At 55.2% G+C, this 20,605-nt stretch overlaps 7 protein-coding genes across 7 annotated transcripts; 6 read left to right on the forward strand and 1 right to left on the reverse strand.

The window, feature by feature from the left end:
- Nucleotides 1-983: 983 nt before the first annotated feature.
- On the forward strand, nucleotides 984-3,361 carry BDY24DRAFT_403479 (histone deacetylation protein Rxt3-domain-containing protein). Its single transcript, XM_076642381.1, has 4 exons — nucleotides 984-1,945; nucleotides 2,051-2,184; nucleotides 2,260-2,412; nucleotides 2,632-3,361. The coding sequence occupies exons 1-4, from the start codon at nucleotides 1,298-1,300 to the stop codon at nucleotides 3,116-3,118; spliced, it is 1,422 nt and encodes a 473-aa protein (XP_076492505.1). The 5' UTR covers nucleotides 984-1,297; the 3' UTR covers nucleotides 3,119-3,361.
- Nucleotides 3,362-4,587: 1,226 nt separating this feature from the next.
- Nucleotides 4,588-9,149, forward strand: BDY24DRAFT_403485 (uncharacterized protein). The gene is made up of 17 exons (XM_076642382.1): nucleotides 4,588-5,645; nucleotides 5,755-5,840; nucleotides 5,953-6,177; nucleotides 6,259-6,326; nucleotides 6,408-6,526; nucleotides 6,624-6,661; nucleotides 6,774-6,798; nucleotides 6,887-6,954; nucleotides 7,026-7,219; nucleotides 7,313-7,463; nucleotides 7,574-7,611; nucleotides 7,682-7,825; nucleotides 7,914-8,040; nucleotides 8,113-8,181; nucleotides 8,274-8,447; nucleotides 8,522-8,631; nucleotides 8,713-9,149. Exons 1-17 carry the CDS (start codon nucleotides 4,683-4,685, stop codon nucleotides 8,874-8,876), a joined length of 2,763 nt encoding a protein of 920 aa, XP_076492506.1. The 5' UTR covers nucleotides 4,588-4,682; the 3' UTR covers nucleotides 8,877-9,149.
- Nucleotides 9,150-9,944: 795 nt separating this feature from the next.
- Nucleotides 9,945-10,620, forward strand: BDY24DRAFT_403500 (uncharacterized protein). The gene has a single exon (XM_076642383.1). It carries the CDS (start codon nucleotides 10,051-10,053, stop codon nucleotides 10,573-10,575), a length of 525 nt encoding a protein of 174 aa, XP_076492507.1. The 5' UTR covers nucleotides 9,945-10,050; the 3' UTR covers nucleotides 10,576-10,620.
- Nucleotides 10,621-11,893: 1,273 nt separating this feature from the next.
- Nucleotides 11,894-13,041, forward strand: BDY24DRAFT_403502 (uncharacterized protein). The gene has a single exon (XM_076642384.1). It carries the CDS (start codon nucleotides 11,952-11,954, stop codon nucleotides 12,588-12,590), a length of 639 nt encoding a protein of 212 aa, XP_076492508.1. The 5' UTR covers nucleotides 11,894-11,951; the 3' UTR covers nucleotides 12,591-13,041.
- On the reverse strand, nucleotides 13,042-15,927 carry BDY24DRAFT_403506 (uncharacterized protein). Its single transcript, XM_076642385.1, has 12 exons — nucleotides 15,777-15,927; nucleotides 15,446-15,695; nucleotides 15,222-15,308; nucleotides 14,892-14,968; nucleotides 14,764-14,794; nucleotides 14,573-14,681; nucleotides 14,415-14,504; nucleotides 14,240-14,337; nucleotides 14,102-14,162; nucleotides 13,910-14,006; nucleotides 13,711-13,810; nucleotides 13,042-13,623 (listed from the first exon to the last, which is right to left on the reverse strand). Exons 1-12 carry the CDS (start codon nucleotides 15,905-15,907, stop codon nucleotides 13,507-13,509), a joined length of 1,248 nt encoding a protein of 415 aa, XP_076492509.1. The 5' UTR covers nucleotides 15,908-15,927; the 3' UTR covers nucleotides 13,042-13,506.
- Nucleotides 15,928-16,089: 162 nt separating this feature from the next.
- BDY24DRAFT_403509 (uncharacterized protein) lies at nucleotides 16,090-18,455 on the forward strand. The gene is made up of 2 exons (XM_076642386.1): nucleotides 16,090-16,916; nucleotides 17,014-18,455. The coding sequence occupies exons 1-2, from the start codon at nucleotides 16,581-16,583 to the stop codon at nucleotides 18,154-18,156; spliced, it is 1,479 nt and encodes a 492-aa protein (XP_076492510.1). The 5' UTR covers nucleotides 16,090-16,580; the 3' UTR covers nucleotides 18,157-18,455.
- Nucleotides 18,456-20,473, forward strand: DPH5 (diphthine synthase). Its single transcript, XM_076642387.1, has 6 exons — nucleotides 18,456-18,548; nucleotides 18,690-18,761; nucleotides 18,858-18,982; nucleotides 19,134-19,403; nucleotides 19,542-19,630; nucleotides 19,720-20,473. Exons 1-6 carry the CDS (start codon nucleotides 18,486-18,488, stop codon nucleotides 20,031-20,033), a joined length of 933 nt encoding a protein of 310 aa, XP_076492511.1. The 5' UTR covers nucleotides 18,456-18,485; the 3' UTR covers nucleotides 20,034-20,473.
- Nucleotides 20,474-20,605: the final 132 nt, after the last annotated feature.

Raw genomic sequence — 20,605 nt, forward strand, 5'->3', positions numbered from 1 at the left:
ACCGGAATCCCTCACCTCCTCCTCCTCCGCTTCTTATTACAACGACAAGGAGTCAGAGAGGGAACGGGAGAGAGCTCGTCAGAGGTTGAGGGACGAGAGGGACAAGGCAGAGAAGGAAGCGAAGGAGAAGGAGAAGGAGAAGGAGAAGGCGAGGAGGCAACCTCAGATCGAAGTCCTCAACCGACCAGCTTTCTCAAGTCAGAACTCCTCTCCAGCACCCAACCCTCCTCCCTCAACCGTCGAAAGGCCGAAGCCTGATGCACCCGTCGACCTTTGGGGATTCAAGCCGAATCCAGCACCGCTCATCGGAGATCGAAGGGAACCTCGACCCTACGGATTCACCTTCCTTCCAACGCCAGGAGGATCTCAGGTCCCAGGAAACGGTCCTACGGGAGCCAAGGTCGAGCCTTCCAACAACGTAGTACCTCCTCCTCCTCGTACTACAGGTCAGCAAGGTCATCGTCACTCCAACTCGGGAAGCAACCTCAACAACCCTTTCCCTCCTCACTCCAAACCACCTACCTCCTCCCTCCCTCCTCACTCTCCCACTCGCACGACCAACAACCAAGGAGGAGTTCTCTCACCTCGAGGATCGAGACCTACGCTGGATCAGGAGGCCGTCAGGAAGGAACGAGCGGAGGCGGAGAGGAAGGCTCGAGTCGACGCTGAACGGAACGATCGTCGAGAACGAGACTCGAGGACGTACCAGCTTCACGAGCCCAACGGATACCCTCTCACTCCAGCCGAGATTCGATCCCTCACCCCGGAGGTCTACGCCCAACGAGTCGCCTACGAGCAGCAGCAGCAGGCCCAGCATCGTCAGCAGCTCGAGAACCAGCAGTGGCATCGACAGCAACAGACGGCTCAACAGGCTCAGCAGCTGCAGCAGCAAGCTCAGCAGCAGCATCAACAATTACAGCAGCAGCAGCAACAGCAACAACAACAAGCTCAGCAGCAGAGACACCAGCAGCAGCAGCAGCAGCAAGGACCTCCTTCCTCCCAACCCAAAACCGTCAAACGAAAACGCGAGTCCGCTGTGACGAACGACCCCTACTCCAACGATCCTCACCACCACCATCACGTTCACCATCATCATCACGTCCCTTCCACATCCTCCTCTTCGTCCCAGCAGCAGCAACAACAGCAACAGCGAAACGAAGTCGAAGTCATCGACCTCTCCAACGGTCTCTCCCGTTCCTCCTACGCCTCAACCACCAACCCTCCCCCTTCCTTGTCCTCCACCTCTCGCAAATCTCGTCCCTCAGCACCAGCTCCTCCAGCCACCTATGTCCCTCGAATGGACTTCCCTCCAGCGATGCTCGCCTCAGCTCCCAATCCTCAAGTCCGATCTCCCTTCCTCAAAGAGCTCATCTCCTCTTCCTCTACCTCGACCCCGCCTCCCTCGCTAGGTCGGTTCGTCTACCAAGGCGACCAGTGGATTCTCCCTTCCGAAGTCGGGGAACAAGGTCGGATCCTCATGACTCCCTCGACGGAAACAGGTCTCGGAGGAGCAGGAGGAAGAGTCGAGGTCTTCATCGCTTCAGCGTTCCTCGGGAACGGGTGGTCCGTGAAAGGGGAGGATACGCATGAAGGAGGAGGACTGGGTGGAGGTGGGGAAGGTTGGAAAGGGTTGTTGGAGAGGTTGAGTGAGGAGAGGAGATTTTGGGGGACGGAGGTCTACACGGACGATTCGGATCTGGTGGGCGTGTTGGTGCATTCGGGGTGGGTGGTGCCGAGGTTTACGAGTGTGGCGAGTATGTACGGGGGTGGTGGAGAAGGGGAGGTGGGCAGGAAGGATAAGGGTGGAGGAGTGAGGGTGACGTTGAGGATGGTGGGGAGATTGATTCGGTATGTGAGCACCGAGAGGAATGGAGTGAGGAGTAGAGGGTGGGGGAACGGGCATGATGGAGGGAGTTTGGTGGTGGAGAGTGTAGTGAGAGTTGAGGTGAGTGTTTTGTTTTGTTTTTACGAGTTGGGTTGGGTCGAAGTTGAGAACGCGTCGAACGCGTCGAGCTGACTCGTTCTCTTGGTCTTTCGTTTCGCTTCGCAGGCTTCCGAGAAACAAGTCTCCATGTCTCGTCGTACGAAGAAGACTCGACTCGCCCGCTTCGCAGAGATGAGGAAGGAGCTGGTCGACGAGGCGAACGACGACGTTCTCAACCTCACCGTTTTCGGAGACGCTGGGTGAGTCTCGTCTCTCTCCCTTCACCCTTTCCCGTAACAGAACATGAACTGACATCTACATATCGTACTCTGCAGCTACAAATTCTCGCCCTCCGCCCTCTACGACGTCTTCAACATCGACGAGTTCCCTTCTCTCCCTTCGGACGAAGAAGTCGCTCGATACGGATCGACACCTCCCTCCGATGGACTTCGAGACTTTGATCTCTACCTCGAGAACCCAGACGAATGGTGAGTCTCTCCCTCTCTGCGTGTTTTCATAGCACTGAGTCGAGACGAACGCGACTCGGCTACTCTCTGCGCTTCCTAACCGAGTCGTCAACAACGCGAAACCCAAAAACCAAACTGACGCCACCCCCTCCTCCCCTTCCTCCCTCCCTTTCTCTCTCCTTTCCTCTCCTCTCCCTCCCTCTCTACACACAACAAAAAAAACGCGACTCATCTCCTCAGCTACCGCCTCCACCTCCTCTCCCCTTCCTCCTCGTCCTCAACAACTCCGCACGACCCTCAGCTGACGGTCACGATCCTTCCGGTCCGGCCTTCAGCTGTTCAACCCTCTGCCTCGTCGTCGTCCTCTGGAACTCCGCCCGACGCGCCCGATCTGCTGCTGGGGAAGGTTCCCGTGAGCCCTTGGGATCTCGAGTGGGTCGAAGGAGGGTTGATCCTGAGGGAGCCTGGGGAGGGTGGAGAGAAGGGATGGTTCTGTAGAGTGGAGAGGTATTGGTGGACGAGGAGGGAGGAGGATGAGGTGGTGGTGAAGGAGAGGGTGATCGGGTTGGGTTTTGAGGAGGCTGAGGAGGGAGGTGAGGCTCCCGCTCCCGCTTCTGTCGTGCCTGTAGCTGTAGCTGTAGCTGTGGAAGCGGTGATGGTAGTTGAGGAAGCAGCAGCAGCTGTGGTAGCGGCGGAGGAGGGAGAGAAGGACGTGGTGATGGTTTGAAAGACGCGTCTTCGATTTTTCGTTTGGTTTCTTGTTTTTCCTTCCTTGCTTTTCCTTGTTTAGTGATCTGTGTTCTTGTGCGATTCTTTTCCATCCACCTCTCATATCGGCAGAGCGGGAAAATCTTCTCCGGATGATGCAAGGAAGGAACCAAAGGGAAGGGGGATCCAAAAAAGCAGCCTAGGCCCAAACGGCCCACGCGAGAGGACAAAGAGGGTCCGAGTCGGAGCGATCTTTGAGCTCTCTCGTTTCTTGCCTTCCTTCTTTCTTCCCTCCCAACTACGACCGAACCCCGAAGCGAAATCGAACGTCCTTCCCCACCTCCACGCTCTTTCCCATCTTAATCAACCTCCATTGCCGCTCTCCTCCAGAGGGAACAAACGGCTGGCTAGCCAAACGGTCGGAGTAGAAGAAGAAGCAGTCATGTTCGACCCTTCGCCTTTCCCCTCCTCTGTTCCATCTCATCCTCCGCCTTCCCCTCCTCAGCAACCAGAAGAAAAGAAGGACAGCAGCGAGAAGGGAATCAAGTCGAACAAGTTTGGGAATGCTTGTCTCCGGTGGTGAGTTACAGCAACCAGCAAGGATGGAGGAGGAGGAGAGGAGGGCAGGGAAGGAGTTCGAGACTTGAGCTCTTCAACGAAGGGGGCTCACCGTTCGTTGCTTCTCTTTCTCGTCCTGTTGCCAGTCGTTCTCGTAAAGTGAAATGCGACGGGAGGAAGGAAGGAGGCTGTCTGAACTGTGCTAGGAAAAGTTTCGAGTGTGTGTTTGACGTTCAACCAGTTGAGTCTCTCTTCTTCCTCTCTCACCTCCGTCCCTTCGCTCTCTTGTTCGAGAGGAGAGAGCGAACGAGCTCCTGTGTGTCGGATCAAACGAAGCTTTTTCGCTAACCTTCTTCTTCTTCCTTTGTTCTCTTGCCCCTTTTGTTCTTCTGTCCTACTAGAAACGACGAGGTCCTGATAAACTTCCAGGTCGGAAACGGCGAACGACCGCTCAGAAGAAGCTCGACATAGAGAACGGAGTGGACGTCAAACCAGCCAAATCAAGACCGTCGTCGTCTCAGCAACGGAACGCTCAACCTCAGCAGAATCATCAGCAGCAGCAGTCCTTCGATCCTCTCCTCCCAGCTGGACTCCAACGGATCTCTCCTCAGGCCTCGCCCTCGTCGTCGAATGGATCTCCGTCGCACGAGCACGAGAGTCGAGGGGGACCATCGAAGAGGAGGAAGAGCACTGCTGGAGGAGTGGTCAAGATGGAACGAGTAGAGGACGAGGAAGGATTCAGGATTGGTCGTCCGGGATCGAGTCATTATCAGCAGTATCAAGCAGGAGGATCAGGAGGACGACCTTTAGACTCGTCGACTCGAGCTCACGCGGAGGACTCAAGAGCTTCCTCCGTCTCGTCCTCGAACGAGTCCTCCGTTTTCGCTCATCAGCATCCTCAGCAAGGACAAGGATACCCTAGCAACCTCCCTCCTCATCACTTCCAGCTCCAACCTCCTCACCTTCACCAGCAACAGCAACAGCAGCAGCAGCAGCAGCAGTTCGATCCAAATCACAACGGGTCGATGGGATTCCCTTACCCTACGCCTGCTTCCCTCCATCAGCAACATCAGTCCCTTCTCCAAAACCACCACCATCAACAACTCCTCCCTCCGCTTTCTCATCTACCCGCTCCGTTCCTTCCTCACAACAACGGCAACAACAACTTCAACCCCGTTCAACAACCTCCCAATCTCGGTCTCCCCGTCGAATCTCACTTCCCTGCCTACTTCCCGCGAAACGGAAACGGCCAGCAGCAGCAGCAGATTCTAGATCAACAGCAGCAGCAGCAGCAGCAGCAGTCTCAGCCTCACTTCCCTCACCAGCTTCATCAGCAACAGCATCAACACCAATCCTACGTCCCTCCGCCCGACCCTTTCCTCCCGTACCATCACAGCAACAACGACCACAATTCTCACTCCGGTCGAAGCTACACCCTTCCCTTCCCTCAAACCCACCAGCACCAACACCAGCACGATCAGATCCCTCGTCTCTCAGCTCCCATCTACGCAAACTACGGCCAGCAGCAGCAGCAGCAGTCGAACTCGAATCAAAACGGACGCGTCGAATCGAACTCTCGACCTGCAACGGCCACTTCCTCTCACTCTCACTCCCACTCCCACTTCCAGTCTCAACCCCAACCTCCTCGTCCCAGCACAGCGACCTCGACCTCAACGACGACGAAGGGGAAGAGAAGAGCCTCGGACGCTGCTTTGGACGAGAGAGCCGAGGAAGAGGAGGACGAGTACGAGGAGTACGAGGATTACGAGGAGGGAGAGCAGAGTGGAGATGAGAACGAGCAGGAGGAGGAAGAGGATGTGAAGCCGGACTTGGGAAGACTCTTACAACAACAGCAACAACAGCAGCAGGAGCAGCAGGTTTTTCAAGTGAGGGGAGGAGGGATCGTGATGATGCAGCAGAACGATCCTGAGAACGGGGCGAGGATTTGGGAGCAGCATGAGCAAGAAGGGATGAGGGAGGGTGGGATGGTGAGTTTTGGGGTTCGGGTTTGTGTCGGAGAAGAAGGAAAGGAGGGAGAGTAGGGTCGAGACGCGTTCGAGTTTTGCTGACTTGGGTCTCGTTTTCGTTTCCGAACAGACGGCGACCACTACCGCTCGACCTTCGACCGCCACGGCTTGCTCTCGACCTTCCAGCAGTAGTGCGAGTTCGATGATGATCTCTACGTGAGTTCGCGGTGTCGTCTCTTTCGTTTCTTCCTTTCCAGACGCGTCGTTCGTCTTCGGTTCGGCTGACTCTCTCTTTCGTCCTTCGTCCTTCATTCGACACAAAAACCAGTCCTCCCCTTCCCTCCCCTCACAACCAACAACTCCTCCCCGCTTCCACCACCACCACCAACGCCAACGCCAGCCAGATCCTCACCCTCCCGAAAGCACCCAACGCAGAATACCCTCGTCAGATCTGGTGGGATTTCCTGCTTTCTCAGTTCGGGAGGAACCGGGAGGGAGCCTATGCGATGGTGGTTTCGCAGCTGTCGAACCTGTTCAAGATTTCGAATCATTGGTGAGTCGCGGTCTTTCCTCTTCTCGTCTCAGTCGTGCTAGCTGAAAGCTGATGCTTCCTGATCGGTTCGAATCGGAACAGGCTTGCGTTCATCAACATCCCTCTCTTCGTAGCTAAGCTTCATCATCCTGTTCATCGACAGAACCTCCGTACGTTTCGTAAACTTCTCTCCTCTCACCGTCGGTTTCGCTTCCAAAGCTGACGCCTTCCTTCCCTTCACGCCTCTACAGAACCAGCTCTCGTCTACTCGATGCTCGCTCTGAGCAGCCACATGTCTTCGTGGGACGGTCCAGGTGGGAACGGGTTCGAAGGGAGACTGCTCGGTCTGCAGTTCAAGGAACAAGCTCTCGTGCGTCTTCCGTTCCTTCTTCCCTCTCCGCTTTCCTTTCGAAAAGCTCCGAAGGATCGAATCTAATCTCTCCTCGGACTCAATGGAATCTCCTCAGACGGCCTTCTGGAACTCGTGGAACTCGGGTTGGATCGAGTGAGTCACTTGGTTGTTTTTCTTCGGCGTCGCTTGCGATTTCGATTCGATTCGAGACGCGACCAATCTCATCACCCTCCTCTCTCTCTTTCTCTCTCCTTTCTTCCACCAGTGCTGGACTCGCCAAAGCTGCTTTCGTGAGATGAGACGAGCTTCCCATCCTTTTCTCTGCTCCATCGTTTGCTGAACCCTCGTCCTTCCTTCCCTTTCTTTCACCCTTTACAGCTCATGGCTCTCTACGAAGCCTCCGCTCATCCTCTTCAGTCGGATCAACGCTCGGCTAGTGCGATGCTGTACGTCCTCCTACATCCCTTCCTACCTTCTTCTTCCCTTCGCTGACCTACTTTTTCCTCCCTCGAACCAGGCTCCTCGACAACGTCCTCCGAACCCTCGCTCTCCCGGCTCTCGACGTCAACGATCCCAACGCCAACATGTTCCCCAAAGGTCAGATCCCCGAGATCACATCGGCTCTCATGGGAAGTGGAGTTGCTCCGCTCGTTGCGTACTCGAGTTTGGGCCTGCACAGCGAGCAGAGCACGACGAACTGTCCCTTCTGGAGTAAGTTCGCACACCTCTTCGCTCGTCCATCTTCGGTCTTTCCTAGGCTCGTTACTGACTTCTACCTTCCTTCCGTTTTCCGTTTGGTGGCAGCCGCCTGCCCTCGTTGGTCGAACCCTCACGATCCGACGTCGGTCCAGGAGATCGAGAAGGACGAGTCGAGGAGGTTGGTCTGGTCGGCGTCGGCTCTCGCTGCTAGTTTCTCGATGTTCCGGTTCAGCGTTGGGCTCGACCCTGTAGACCTGTGAGTATCGTTTCTCGTTTCGCAATAAAGTTTTTCTCCCTCTCTCCAGCGTGAGAGAAGGGCGAGACGCGGAGTTGACTCTTCCTCGCCTCCTCCCTTCGTCGATTCAGATACGTCGGGAACCCAGAGAACTTCGCTTTGCTCTATCGTGAGTGTCACAAGTCTTTTTCAGGAAACCTGAACGACGCTGATCTTGTTCCTGCATCGATCTCCTGCAGCTGGGGAGAACCTCTTCGTTGGGAGCGGTCAGGACGGGAAGTCGTCGATTTGGGCTCTCTACGCTACCACAGCGATGCTCTGGCATTTCGCTCTTCGACATCATCTCTCGGATTCGTCGGAGGAGGAGAAGAGGAATCAAGCTGGTGAGTTTTCGTCGTTCTTCGGGCGTGGGCAGACGACGTACGTTTCCGAGCTGATCGAGCCTCTTCCTTGCTTTCTTTTCGTCTTCAGTCAAAGTCTGGACCGTCAGCAGATCTCTCGAGGCCATGTTCGATCAAGCTAAGAAGAGGGTAACTGGAGATACCGAGATGGAGTGGTACGAGAGGATCGCGAGCTTGGCCTACGATTGGCAGTCGAGGTTCGTTCATTTCGTGCTTGATTCTCACGAAACCCTTGTGAAGCTGACTCGTGCTGGTTTTGACCTTCACAGAGACTGGCTTCTGACTTCTCGCATGCTCGTCTCGGACTCGTTCTCGAGGTTCATTCCCGATGCTTCGAGGTACGTTGCTTTTTAACTCGCTTTCGTCCAGTTCGTCGTCGACGCATCTTGCTGACCTTTCCCTTCCCTCTCTTCCTCTTCGTTCTTCCCAGCCACGAGATCATCAACGACTTCCACGTCGCCTCAGCTCGCCACTGGCTCTACACTCAATCAGGCGTCGCCAAATATCTCAATCCCGTCAACCAAAGCCAAGTCTCGTCCGACGCACGAGCGCTCATTAACCATCGTCCGGTTTGGATCTTCTGGTTCATGCAGCAGCTCACGAGGTGAGTTCTTGATTTGACCTTCTCGATGAGACTCATCCCCCGAAGCTGACTTTGTCTCTTTTGGCTACTTTCAGAGCTCTGCACCTCTACGAACTGAACCCCGAGTTCACTGAAGCTCTCACCGTCGTCCGAGAGGATCTGGCTCCTATGCTGCAGTTTCTGCTCAACCTCTATCCGTCCGAAGGTGAGCCATACCCCCCTGCTCTCTCCCATCTACTTCATTCGGCACGTCTTGACCTCTTTCCTCGTCGTGTTTTGCCTCCAGGCCTCTTCGACTCCTTAACCGTCATCATCTCCCGTCTCAACGAAGCCAACCGTCAAGCCTCCTTCCCCGAGGTCGTCCTTCACTTTCCAGCCGTGCTCAACAGGGAGGAAGTCAGGTCTCTCATGGCTCGACAACCGCTGGGAGATTCAGAGACGAGCGTCTGAAACGAACAAACGCGTTCTCTTCCCGTCTTCTCTCTTTCAATATGCTTCCTTCCTTCCTTCTTTCTCAAACACGTACACTCTGTTTTTTTTTTCAAATACTACGCTTTTACTCCTCTCCCTTTGCTTCACGTTTCGGATGCCTGCCTGCTCGTTGCTCTTTTTCTCGTTCATTTTTCGTCCGTTCCTTTCTTCTAGTCTACGTTCCTCTTTCGCTCTTTGTTGTTTCCCCCCCTTCTCCTTCCCTTCCCTTCCCTTCCCTTCCCTCCATGTTCTCAAAGTACCCCTCCCTCGGCCTCACCATGTCCTGTTTGCTTCGACCTCTACGCTTTCCCATCCCTTCTCTTCCGTCTCGCTCGTCCCTCTTCGTTGTTTTTTTTTCGCTTTTCGGTTCGGTTCGGTTCGGTTTTGCGGTTTTGCCTCGTTGCTCGTGCTTTCCTTTTTCTCGTATGTAGGAGAGATGTGGGATACATGATTTCACGTCTTCTACTCTTTTTGTCGAGCCAAGCAAAGACGATTGGACGGACGCGGTCGAACGGACTCCCCCCTTCTCTCTCTCGCACCCAAAAAGACCCCAACCAAAGCAAGCACAAGAAAATACATAAACCATCCAAACCCAAACCCAACCACCAAAAAATAATCAAAAAAGCAATCGATCGAAAGCTATTGTCCGAGGGGGTGAGATCGAGAGGGTTTTCCGAACGAGAGAGAGAACCAACAAAAGCGTAAAGAAGAGAAAAACGAAAAGCGTGGGACGGACGATAGAGGTACAGTAGACTAGATGGGTGAGATGAGATGAGATGAGATCCCGAGAACCGAGAACCGAGCTGAGAGTAGGAAGATGAAGGAAGAAGAAAGGAAGAAAGAAAGAAAGCTGCTGTCCGTGCGTGTCTAACGTTTTAATCGAATTGAAGGAAGAAAGAGCGAAGGGAGAGAAGGGAGAGAAGAGAAAAAGAAAGAAGCTGCTGAGTCGAGACGAGAAGAGAAGAAAACGAGGAACGGAAAAAGCACAACCGAAAGAAGAAGAGTCTAGATAGTCAAAAAGCAGGTCGAAACGAGCAAAGAAAGAAACGAACGAACGAACGAACGAACGAAGACGCGAAGACTCAAACTTCCTTCGACGCGTCCTCTCCCCTCCTCTCCGTCCCATCTAAAACGGCCTCCCTCCCTCCCTCGCATGACTCTCCAAAGGACTAATCCCCACCATCATCATCGTCCCACTCCCTCCTCCACCGGGCGTAATCGGACTGAACCCACTGCTTCCTCCTGTTCCTCCCAAACTCGCCCAAGGCCACATCCCACCCGCACTCAACCCTCCTCCTCCGTACGCCCACTGACTAGGCGTCGTCATCCCCATCCCCATCCCCATCCCACCCGCACTGGTAGGCGGCAACCCTCCACCGGTCGTGGTCGTGTACGAGTAGGAGAAGGTGGAGATGGGCGAGGGGACGAGAGGGGAGAGGATGCTGCTGTTGAAAGCTTGGGGGGGAGGTTGAGGAGTGGAGGAGGAGGAGGAGGAAGAGTGCGTGGTAGAAGAGGAGGAGGAGGTGAAGTGCGTTTGGAGAGGAGGGAGGGTGGAGAGGAGCGGGTTGGGAGGAGCGGTGGTGGTTGGAGGGGAGGGCGAGAAGGGCGAGCCAGCGGTGGTGGGGTTGGCGGGAGGAGGGGAGGTGATGGAGAGGATGGGTTTGGTTGGTTGGATTGAGATTGAAGTGGAGGGCGTGGGTTGTTGTTGTTGCTGTTGTTGTTGGTGTTGGAAGAGAGGTTGAGGTTGGTAGTACCCGTACGAAGGACCGGAGGAGTACGTTTGCGTTTGCGAAAACTGGTTCATCGCTGGTTGAGCTTGAGCTTGAGCTTGTTGTTGCTGAGAAGCACTCGAACCTGCTACTGCTTCTGTGTCTGTACCCGTCGTCATCGGCGTAGGAAGGTTCGGACTCTGCTGGATCGGTTGCGGCGACGTGACGATCTGAGGGAGGTTGGCGCGTTGTTGGTTCTGAGGGATGTGAGGTCGAAGATGAGGAGGGAACAGATGAGCTGGAGGAGCGAACGCCATCGTCTGGTTGTTTCCTTGGTACTGAGCATGTTGGTTCTGCTGCTGCTGCTGCTGAGGAGGAGGAGGAGGAGGCGGTCGGTGGTGAAGCGGAGGAGGTCCGTGAGGATGATGGTGGTGGTGAGGATGGTGAGGAGGATGGCCGTGGGGGTGTTGATGAGGATGTTGATGCATAGAAGAAGGAGGTGGGGGAGGAGGAGGTGGAAGAGGAGGAGGGAAGAAGTACTGAGGTTGCTGAGGGAAAGGGAAGGGAGGGAAGTTGAAGTTCGAAGGGGACGCGAACGATCCTCCTCCTCCTCCTCCTCCGTTTGACGAGTTCGACGACTCTCCTCCTCCTCCTCCGGATTCGTTGCTGTACCACGAAGGATCAAGCGTTCCTCCAGCTGTAGGCGTGATCGAGTTCCAGTCCTTGTCGTCCTTTTCGTCTCCGGTTCCAGGCTCGACGTCTCCTCCTCCAGCTCGAGTAGAACTCTCCTCTCCTTCGCTCCCCTCCCTCGCACCACCTTCCACCCTCTTCTGCTCCTGCTCCTGCTCCTGCTCCTGCTGCCTTCCTGCTCCATGAACCATCGTCTGAGCTCTCAACCTCACCACCTCGGCCTCAAACCACCTCACCATCCCCTCCCTCTGGAGTTCCCTCCCTTGCATGTCCCTGATCAACGCCTCGTACGCGTGCATCTGAGCTCCAGCCGACGCCAGTTGAGCGGTAGCGTTCTGCAAAGCGGCTTGGGTTGAAACGAGCGTTTGGTTGAGGTGCGAGATCTGGGAGGTGAGCAAGGGGAGTTGGGAGATTTGGGACTCGAGCGTTTCGAGGTGTTTGGCTCGGCGCTCCCTGTGGGAGAGATAAGGAGGAGGGGAAGAGGTTAGTATAGAGGATTGAAGAGAAAGAAAAACTGCTCAAGAAGAAAGAGAAGCTCAACGGAGCAACCTCGCTCCTCGTCCCTCCATCCCTTCTCCTTCGCTCTTCTCCACAAACCCTCCGTACAACCAGAAAGAAAGAAAGGAAAGAAAGAAAGAAAGACTCGGACTCACCTATGCAACCTCTGCTTCAACCGATTCCTCGTCCTCAAACTCGCTCTCCTCCCCAACAACTTGCCCCCTTCCTCTCCCTCTCCTCCCTCTTCGCCTTCCTCCTCCTCCAACTCACTCGTCTGCTGAGGATGATGCGACGACTTCCTACTCGAAACCGACCCTCTCTTCGATTTCGTAGAAGCTACTCTCCCACTTCCACCTCGAGTTACTCCTCGAGCTCCTCCTCCGACGACGAAATCTCCATCGTCTCCGTCGTCGTCCTCCATCCCGGTGGTGACCTCCCTCAACCGTCTCGCTCCTCCTCCTCCCGCTCCGTCCTCCGAAGAACCGTCTCCCGAGTTCGAGAACGGAGTAGCTCGATCGGGTCCGGTTCCGGTGGTGGTGGATTCGAGATCGAGTTGGTTGAGCGAAGCAGACAGGCTCGAGGAGGGTTCCTTCTTGACGTTGAACGAGGAAGAGGAGGACGAGGAAGGATGGTTGTTGTTGGGAGAAGTTCGAGTCGAGTGACGCCGCGAGGAGGAGGAGGATGCGACGGCGGCGGGGGGCATGGAGGGAAAAGGTGGGTAAGGGCGATCCTCTCTAGGAAGAAAGGGAGGGGAGGGGAGGGGAGGGGAGGAGAGGAGGGGAGGGAGAGGGATTGAGGGCGAGTTTTGGGAGCTTCCGAGGATCCGTGGTTTGGAGTTTGCTGTTGAATTTGGTCCAATTGATTGATATCGGAGCCGACCTCGTTGGTTTTCGTTCGTCCGCGTCGAGAGAAGAGAGAGAAGGGAAAGAGAGCAAAAGAAGGAGCAAGAGAACGTTGGAGGGCCAAAAAGGCAAAAACCTCAGACAAGGACAGAGATCCGTTCTTTCGTCGTCCCCCTCGTGGTGCCCTCCTTTCAAGCCGGCTTCGTCCCCTGGCTCCGAGAGAGAGAGGCTGTCCTCCAAGCTCAAGCGAGGGAGAGAGAGAGTTTCGCCTGGGTTGCCGTCCCGCTCCGGTTCTCAGGACGTATGTACGCGTTCGAAGAGAGAGAGCGTGTATAGAAGCAGCAGATAGGCTGAAACGAGCAAAAGGAGAGAGAGAGACGAGGGTATAAGAGTAGGCAGGCAGAAAGATGCAGAGAGAGAGAGAAGAGCGGTCGCAAACGGAGAGGGTAATCAAACAAAGAGCGCCTCCAAGGAGATTTCATTCCAAAAACAAAGGAGAAGAGAGAAGGGAGAAGAGAGAACGAGCGGGAAGAAGGAGATCCTTGTCTATGTGATCTATAGAGGGGGAAACCGAGCTGAAGCAGGAAGCAAATCGAACGATTAGAGAAGCGAAACGAGTCCGAACGTGAGAGCGGTAACTCCCAGAACGAGACCTTGAACCATCGCTGGACGAGCTCTGAAACGGGCGGAGGAAGGGAAGGGAACGTCAGTTCCAGGTCTGTCACCTCCTTCTCAATCAACTCCTCCCCGTCGAGAGCTTGCTTTTTTTGCTCCCAAGGAACGGCTCTCGTCAAGCCGAAGACTGACGTAGTAGGGAGCGGGTCGCCAAGGGGCGAAGGGAGAAAGAGGAAGGAGAGGAACGGCGGCGACTCACGACGAAGCAGGAACGGTTTGCGACTCGTCCTCCTCAAGAGGACCTGTAGGACCCGTCTCGTTGGTCGACCCAGCGAGTCTCCAGGCTCGTCGACCGGCTTCCATGAGCATGACCTAGACGAAGAACGAACGGAAGGGAAGGAAGGGAGGTCAGCGAAAGGGAGAGACGCGTCGAGGAAGAGGAGAGGCAAAAAGACGAACGAAGGATTGTCCCTCGGGAGATTCGGAACCTCGGACTCCCCAGGCGAGAGGGTTGACGACGGGAGCGAGCCAGCCGTCCGAGGAGGCTTGGAGTTGAGCGCTGAGAACGAACGAACGAAGAAGCAGAGGAAATAAGAAAGGTCAGCGGAGGAGAGGGCCGACGACGACGGCTCGGAGAGAAAGAGAGAAGACGGCTCACGAGATGTTTGCATAGGCCTTCTCGGCGAAAGGAACCCATCTGGAGGAAAGACCGTAGGCGGAGAGTCGGTAGGCGGTAGCGGCGAAGAGAGCGGTGCCTGGTGGGGAGAGAGCGAGAGCGAGGGAGCGTCAGCGACGAGAGAGAGAGATTAACGGGGGGAGAAGAACGAATGAGAAAGAGAGAGGAACGAACTGGACGCATCAGGGAAGGAAGTTCGGTTATCGGGGTAGTCGTGAAGGAGACCAGTAGTGAGCTGTATGGAAGGGAAGACGAGATCAGCCTTCTCGAGTCTCGGGATGAGCTCGACGGAAGAAACCCACGCCGACGCACCTGATGAGAGAAAGCTCCGAGCATGATCTCCTCGATCCAGATCTGGAGATCGGCTTGTTCAGTAGTGTACTGAGAGTTGAGAGGAGAGTTTCGCATAACTTGGGAGAGAGAGAGAGAGGAGGAGACGGCGTCAGTCGAGGGAGAGTCTCGCTTCGAAACAACGAGATGAACTCACTAGCAATGGTTCGCATCATTCCAGCGGCTGCCCAAGCGTTACCAGTACCCCAGTTCATCGGATCTTGACCACTTCGACCGAGTTGGATATCTAAAAGGCGAGGAAAAGGGGACGGTGAGGACTTGGTGGATGAACAGAGGGAGAAAGGATAGACGAACGCTTCCAGAGTCCTGAGTCGGTCTTGAGGTACTGTCGATAGAGTCGGCACTGGTCGTAGGCATCCTTCATCATGGTGGTGTTGGAGGTCATGGCGGCGTAGTAGGCGAGCTGTTGGGACAGCGAAGAAGGTCAGCTCGTCGCGTCGTGACAGGACGAGGAGAGCGAGAGAGCATAAAGATGCAAGACGCACGAAAGGAGGAACCATGTACATGAAATCCGACCTTTGTTAACACAAAGAGCGAGGCAACGAGTTAGTTGAAGGGCGGGAGATTGTTTCGAGAGGGCAGAAAGAAAGAAAGACTGGAGAGGAGAACTCACCAGAGCTGAACGTCGTCCGTTCGATGCGAGATGGCTCCGTCGGAGGTTCGAGGAGCGAGAGTGGTGATATAGTAAGCCTGTACAGGCAGAAAAAATAAGTTGGTCAAGAATTTAGACGTGACGAGACAGGGGGAAAAGAGCAAGGGGAGGTCGGAGTTCGTGTCGCAACGCGTCTTGGAACGCCATCATCGCTCGAACAGGAAGCTTTTCGTGGCTTCCCTCGTCATCGCCATACAGGAGACCGACCAGCTCTCCGCTCTTCCAAGAGCGGACCAGAAAAGAGAGAAGGAGAGCTCAGAAGGAGAAGAAGGCAACGGAATGTCGACTCACCTCTGATTCGGCGGCGATGGAGTACTTTCCAGGCTCTCTGAAGATCTGACCGGTTTGGTTCGCCCAGATGACGACCTCTCCCAAGCTCTGTAGCAAGAGGAGAAGAAGAAGAAGAAGAAGAGAAGAGGATCAGCATCGGTTCGAAGGAAGGAGGAGAGAGGTGGGTCGACGAGGCGACGACGATCGTTTCCTCTTCTTGAATTGATCAAGGACGTGAAACTCACAGCAGGATCTCCTGCTGAGCCATCGGGTACGAGCTGAAGGTTTGTTCCGTTGACAGTGGTTCTCCAGGAACCATCGAGGGAGAGGAAGCCAAACTCTTCGACTTTGGAGGCCAAGGCGTCGAAGGCGAGGGTCGAGAGAGCAGCAGACGATTCGTTGTTCGACCACGGAGGGAGGAAATCGGGTTCGAAGGGAGAGATAGAGAGGTGGTCCAGCTCCGTGATAGCGCGAGCGAGAGTTCCGTTCTCCCAGCTAAGACGAGGAAGAAGGGGAGGAAGAGTAAGCTCAAGGGAAAGGAGGAGGGAAGGAAGGAGGAGGAGGGAACGAGCTCACCTCTTCGACGAGGATGCGATTGCGTTCGCCCTCACCCGATCCATGACGTCCGTGGGGATAGTATCGATGGCTTGTACAGAGGAGGAGAGGAGCACAGCTCCAGCTAGGAGAAGAGAGCAACCAGGAACCATAGGAGGAGGAGGAGAGAGTGAAAGAAGGAGTTAGAGGAGAAAGACTCGCCTTGGAAGGAAGCTCGCTGGGACGACGCATGCTTGGCCTTTCCGCAGGAGAGAGGTTAGTACCGCGACGCGTCTGCTTTCTTTTTTCTCTCCTCTGACCCCAGAAATGACTGTATGGAGCGAGGTCTGTCTTTCTGTCCTGTGAGAAGAGAAATCAAAGTCTCAGCTGAATCTCGGGAGAGAACGTGGGCGCGGCTGCTTTTTCTCTCTCGGAACGCCTCCCCCCGTGCTTTTGCTTTTCCTTCCTGGCCTCAAACCACCATCCTCCCTCCGATCCCGCTCCCATCAAATCGAAGGCCAAACTGGGTTCCTACATCCGACAAACTTCCAGAGCTTGAAGACGAGAAGATCTGCCTCAAAAGCACGCTCCAAATCCTTCACAACTTCCTTTTCATCCCCAACCTCAACGACCTTTCGTTCGTTTGACATTCCATCCTCCAAGTCCTCCCGTCCCCTCCCTTCCCTTTCATCCTCTAAAACCCGTCTCTCCGCTCGGTCGACAAACTTTCACTCCAACTCGAGAGGTTCTCATCGAGATCTCGTTGAGAAAATCAGCGGCCACACTCGTCCTCCCTCCTTCCCCTCCTCCTTCCCTCCTTCGCCTCTCGCTCTCCTCCAAAGCACCATGGGCCCCCCTCCTCCCTCCCGCCCCTCCTTCTTATCTCGCACCCACTCCCTACCACCCTCTCGACCGTCCTCTAGAAGTTCCCACTACGCTTCCTCCTCCTCAAGGCCGCAACAACGAGAACCACGAGCTCGACGGCCTCTCCTCGAAAGAGCGACCTCCCTCCGAGCCTCTTCCTCGGTCATGGAGTCGGAGGAATCGGACGAGGAAGAGGAGGACGAAGGGAGGCAGGACTTTTGTCGTCGTTATTTGAGTAGGAGGGGTGGGTTCGATAGTGAGGAGGAGGACGAGGGTGCAGGAAGAACTCAGAGCGGGTTCGCCAGGTGGGCGTACTTTGTGAGTCTCTCTTTCCTTCGTTTGACTTGCCTCAAAGTTTGAATTCGCCTTGAATTTGCTCGTGTTGACTAGTTTTCCTATCTTCTTCCCAACTCAGCCTTTCACTTCCCGACCTTCCTCTCGCTCATCCTCCACTTCCTCCTCTCGTCCTGTCAAACCCATCCAATCCTCCCGTCCTCGACGCCCCCATCGACGATCACGCTCCAACTCAACCTCCTCCTTGCCTTCCGCTCACATCCGACACTCCCTCCTTTACTCCTCTTCTTCGCCATGGTCAACTCATCCCGGAAAAACGAGCGCAACGCTCGGGCTCATCACTCCCTCTCTCGACGTGCTCACTTGGTCGCTCTCCCTCCCTCACCCTCATCCCTCCTCCTACCCACGCTTCAAAAACTCCCATCGAATCCTCCTTAACTCCCATCGGATGTATCAAACTTCTCTCGTCCTCCGAAATCGCAACAGGTCAACCACCTCCAACCTGGCGGCTCCTACCACAACCCTCCCGACCTACCCCTCCCCAGCAGGTTCAGACCTTACGATCCGTCCCTCTCGACCTTCCTCCACCCATCACCCTCAAAACATACCTCCTTCCAACTTCTACTCTTGCTCTCCTCCCCCCTTCCGCTCAACCATCATCCCAGCCTTCCTCTCCTCTCGATCCTCCTCCCGCTCCTACTCCTCCGAGGCAGACGACGATCTCGCCGCTTTCCACCATCACCCAACCATCCCCACCTCCTACAGCTCCTATCTTCGAGCAGGAGAGTCCTCTCCGTCATCCTCCTCTGGTGAGAGGACTCCCCGGGCCAGTCGAGCGTCCTCAAGGCAAGGATCAACAGGAGGAGGCGCGTCTTGGGAAGCTTCCCCGACTGCTACGCGAAGAGGAGGCGTCGCCCCCTCTTTGTCGTTCACGGCTTCGACGAGAGCATCATCAGTGGCTTCGATGGGAAGCGGAAGTAGTCCCAGGGACTTCTTCTCGGGTGGTGGTGGAGGAAGAATGTCGTCGAGGTCGAGAGCAGCGAGGAGGGAGGTGGAGCTTGGGGACGACGAGGAGGCTCTCTCGCCATCTCCTTCTTATCTGACCTTTGGGTCTCTCAAGAAGGAAGGTGGGAGCAGTATCGGAGGCTCGAGGGTCGTCGCTTCGACGGGGACGAAGAGGAGAGATGGATCGTTATCGAGGGCTGGAGGGGTTGCAAGTCGGGGAGGGAAGCCAACGGGAGCTCAGAGGCCGATTTGGAGATGAGGGTTCTTGAAGATGTGGTCATGTTTTACTTCTAGCTGTTTGTACTGTAGATTTTATCTCGTCGGAGGGAGAAGAGGAGAAGCTGAATGAAGTTGTACCCACGCCGTTGTAACCCTCTTCTCTGCTTCGCTCGTTCTCGTTTGATTTTGGTGTGTTCTTGGTTGTTTTAAAGTGTTTTGGTCTATCTATCTAATATCCCTACGACTCTCGAAAAAAAGCCGGTCTGCTCGACGTGGTCAAGAAAGAGAAAGAAGCGAGCGAGCCGAGCTCATCCCTCCAATTTCGTTGAAGGCCTTGAGCGGACACTTCTAACACTCACCTCGCCAGAAATGCTGTATCTCATTGGACTTGGACTCTCGGACGAGAAGGATATCACTGTGAAGGGATTGGAGGTAAGTCCACTTCTTTGGTCATCTTTCTTCGTCGAGGATCAAGGACAGAACGAAAGTCGAGAAGGGAAGGAAGGAAGTTTGTTGAGCTCGAGCTGACCTCTTTCCCCCTTCCTTCGCCTCGACCTCCTTCTTCCCCTGCAGGCCGTGAAAGGATCGTCTCGAATCTACCTCGAGGCTTACACTAGTATCCTCATGGTCGACAAGGAGCGACTGGTACGTTCGATTCTGCTCACCTTCAAGCGTTTGCGAGCTCGAAGGAAAGCTGCTGACCTTCTCCTCCTCCCTTCGGCTCGTTCACTCCCCTTCTAGGAAGCCTTCTACGGCAAGGAGGTCATTCTTGCTCCTCGGGAGATGGTCGAGACTGATTCAGATGAGATCCTCAAGGACGCAGACAAGGTCGACGTCTCTTTCTTGGTCGTAGGAGATCCTTTCGGGTTCGTCCCCTCCCTTCGCTCGCCTCTCCGCCTCCATCTTTCGTCGTCCCGTCGTCGCCGAACATCTTCTTCGCCTCGTCTCGCGCTTTGCTAGTCGATGCATATCTCTAGACGCTGACGAGCTTCATCACTTTGTTCCTCCCCCTTGCAGAGCGACCACTCACACCGACCTCCTCCTTCGAGCTCGAGCTCTCAACATCCCTTCCCTCGTTATCCACAACGCTTCCGTCATGAACGCCATGGGAGCTTGCGGACTTCAGCTTTACAACTTCGGACAGACCGTCTCGCTTGTCTTCTTCACCGATACCTGGAAGCCTTCGTCGTTCTACGACCGAGTGAAGGAGAACTGGGAGCGAGGAATGCACACGCTGATCTTGCTGGATATCAAGGTCAGGGAGCAGAGTGAGGAGAACATGGCTCGGTGAGTGTAGCATCTCATCAAGTCAAATTCGTATCTGCGGGGGTCTGAGCTGGTTGTTGGGAACGAGGGGAGGGCGGATCGAGACGCGTGCAAACGGACGAGGACTGATCGTTTCTGTTCGCATCGTCTACTCTACAGGGGACGCCTGATCTACGAGCCTCCGAGATACATGTCTCCTGCTCTCGCCATCTCCCAGCTTCTCGAGACCGAGGCTACTCGAGGCGAAGGTGAGCCGTCGGCCGATTCGTCGTCTCCTCGTTCATCGGTTCGTTCGAGCTCACCTTCTCTCCTCCTTCCCTCTCCCTTCTCAACCCAGGTGTTCTTGATCCCGACACCACTCTCGCCATCACCCTCTCTCGTCTCGGAACATCTACTCAACTCCTCCGTGCTGGAACTCTCACCCAACTCTCCGAGCTGCCAGAGGAAGACTTTGGTCCTCCTCTTCACAGTCTCGTTATCGTCGGAAAGAGAGTTCATCCTCTCGAGGTCGAGTACGCTGGAGAGTTCGCTGTCGGATGTGAGGGTGGCAAGGAGAGGGAGGGAGGCAAGGTCGGAGAGGGGAAGAGGTTGGGAGAGTGGTGGAGGGTGGCGAGGGACGTGTACGGTTGCGAGCTGGAGGGAGAGGGCTGAACGAGACGCGACGACGCGGTTGAGGTCGTCTTGTTTGAAGCGTTGTAGTTTTTTTCTTGAGGATCGATGGTTGTCTACTTCTCGCGTTCTTTCGGGAAAGCTGGGGTCAGCTGAACTCGGTCCGTGCCCAACTTGAGATTAGCGAGACGGGTAGGATGAGAATTCCGAACTAGAAGTTTAGACGTTGGAGGAAGGTCGACGGAACAGTTCGGTCTGACCCGACCTCGATGTTTGGCTCTCCTTCTTCTCTGCCTCCTTGCAATCCTGCCTCCAAACCACCACTCAAGGGTCCACCGGAGCTTTGGACTAACTTTCAGCCCTTTAATTTCCTTCGAAGCGTGCAGATCTCGTGGCTCTGGAGGCCTCATTGAAGAGGAAAGGAGGGGAGAAGGAAGCAGCAAGAAGGACGGCGAAGCTCAAGTCCCTCACCTATCACCGTCCCTCATTCGTCTTTCTTCTGCGTCTTCTTTGTATTTCTTTGGACCCATAAAGTCCGTTTCGATGCAGGCCTTCCCAGTTCTCCATCAACCACATCCTTCATCCTTCACTCCTCCTTCAACCAACCAACCCAA

Source organism: Mrakia frigida (genome assembly GCF_051309035.1).
Source record: "Mrakia frigida strain ATCC 22029 unplaced genomic scaffold BDY24scaffold_46, whole genome shotgun sequence".
Lineage (NCBI taxonomy): Eukaryota > Fungi > Basidiomycota > Tremellomycetes > Cystofilobasidiales > Mrakiaceae > Mrakia > Mrakia frigida.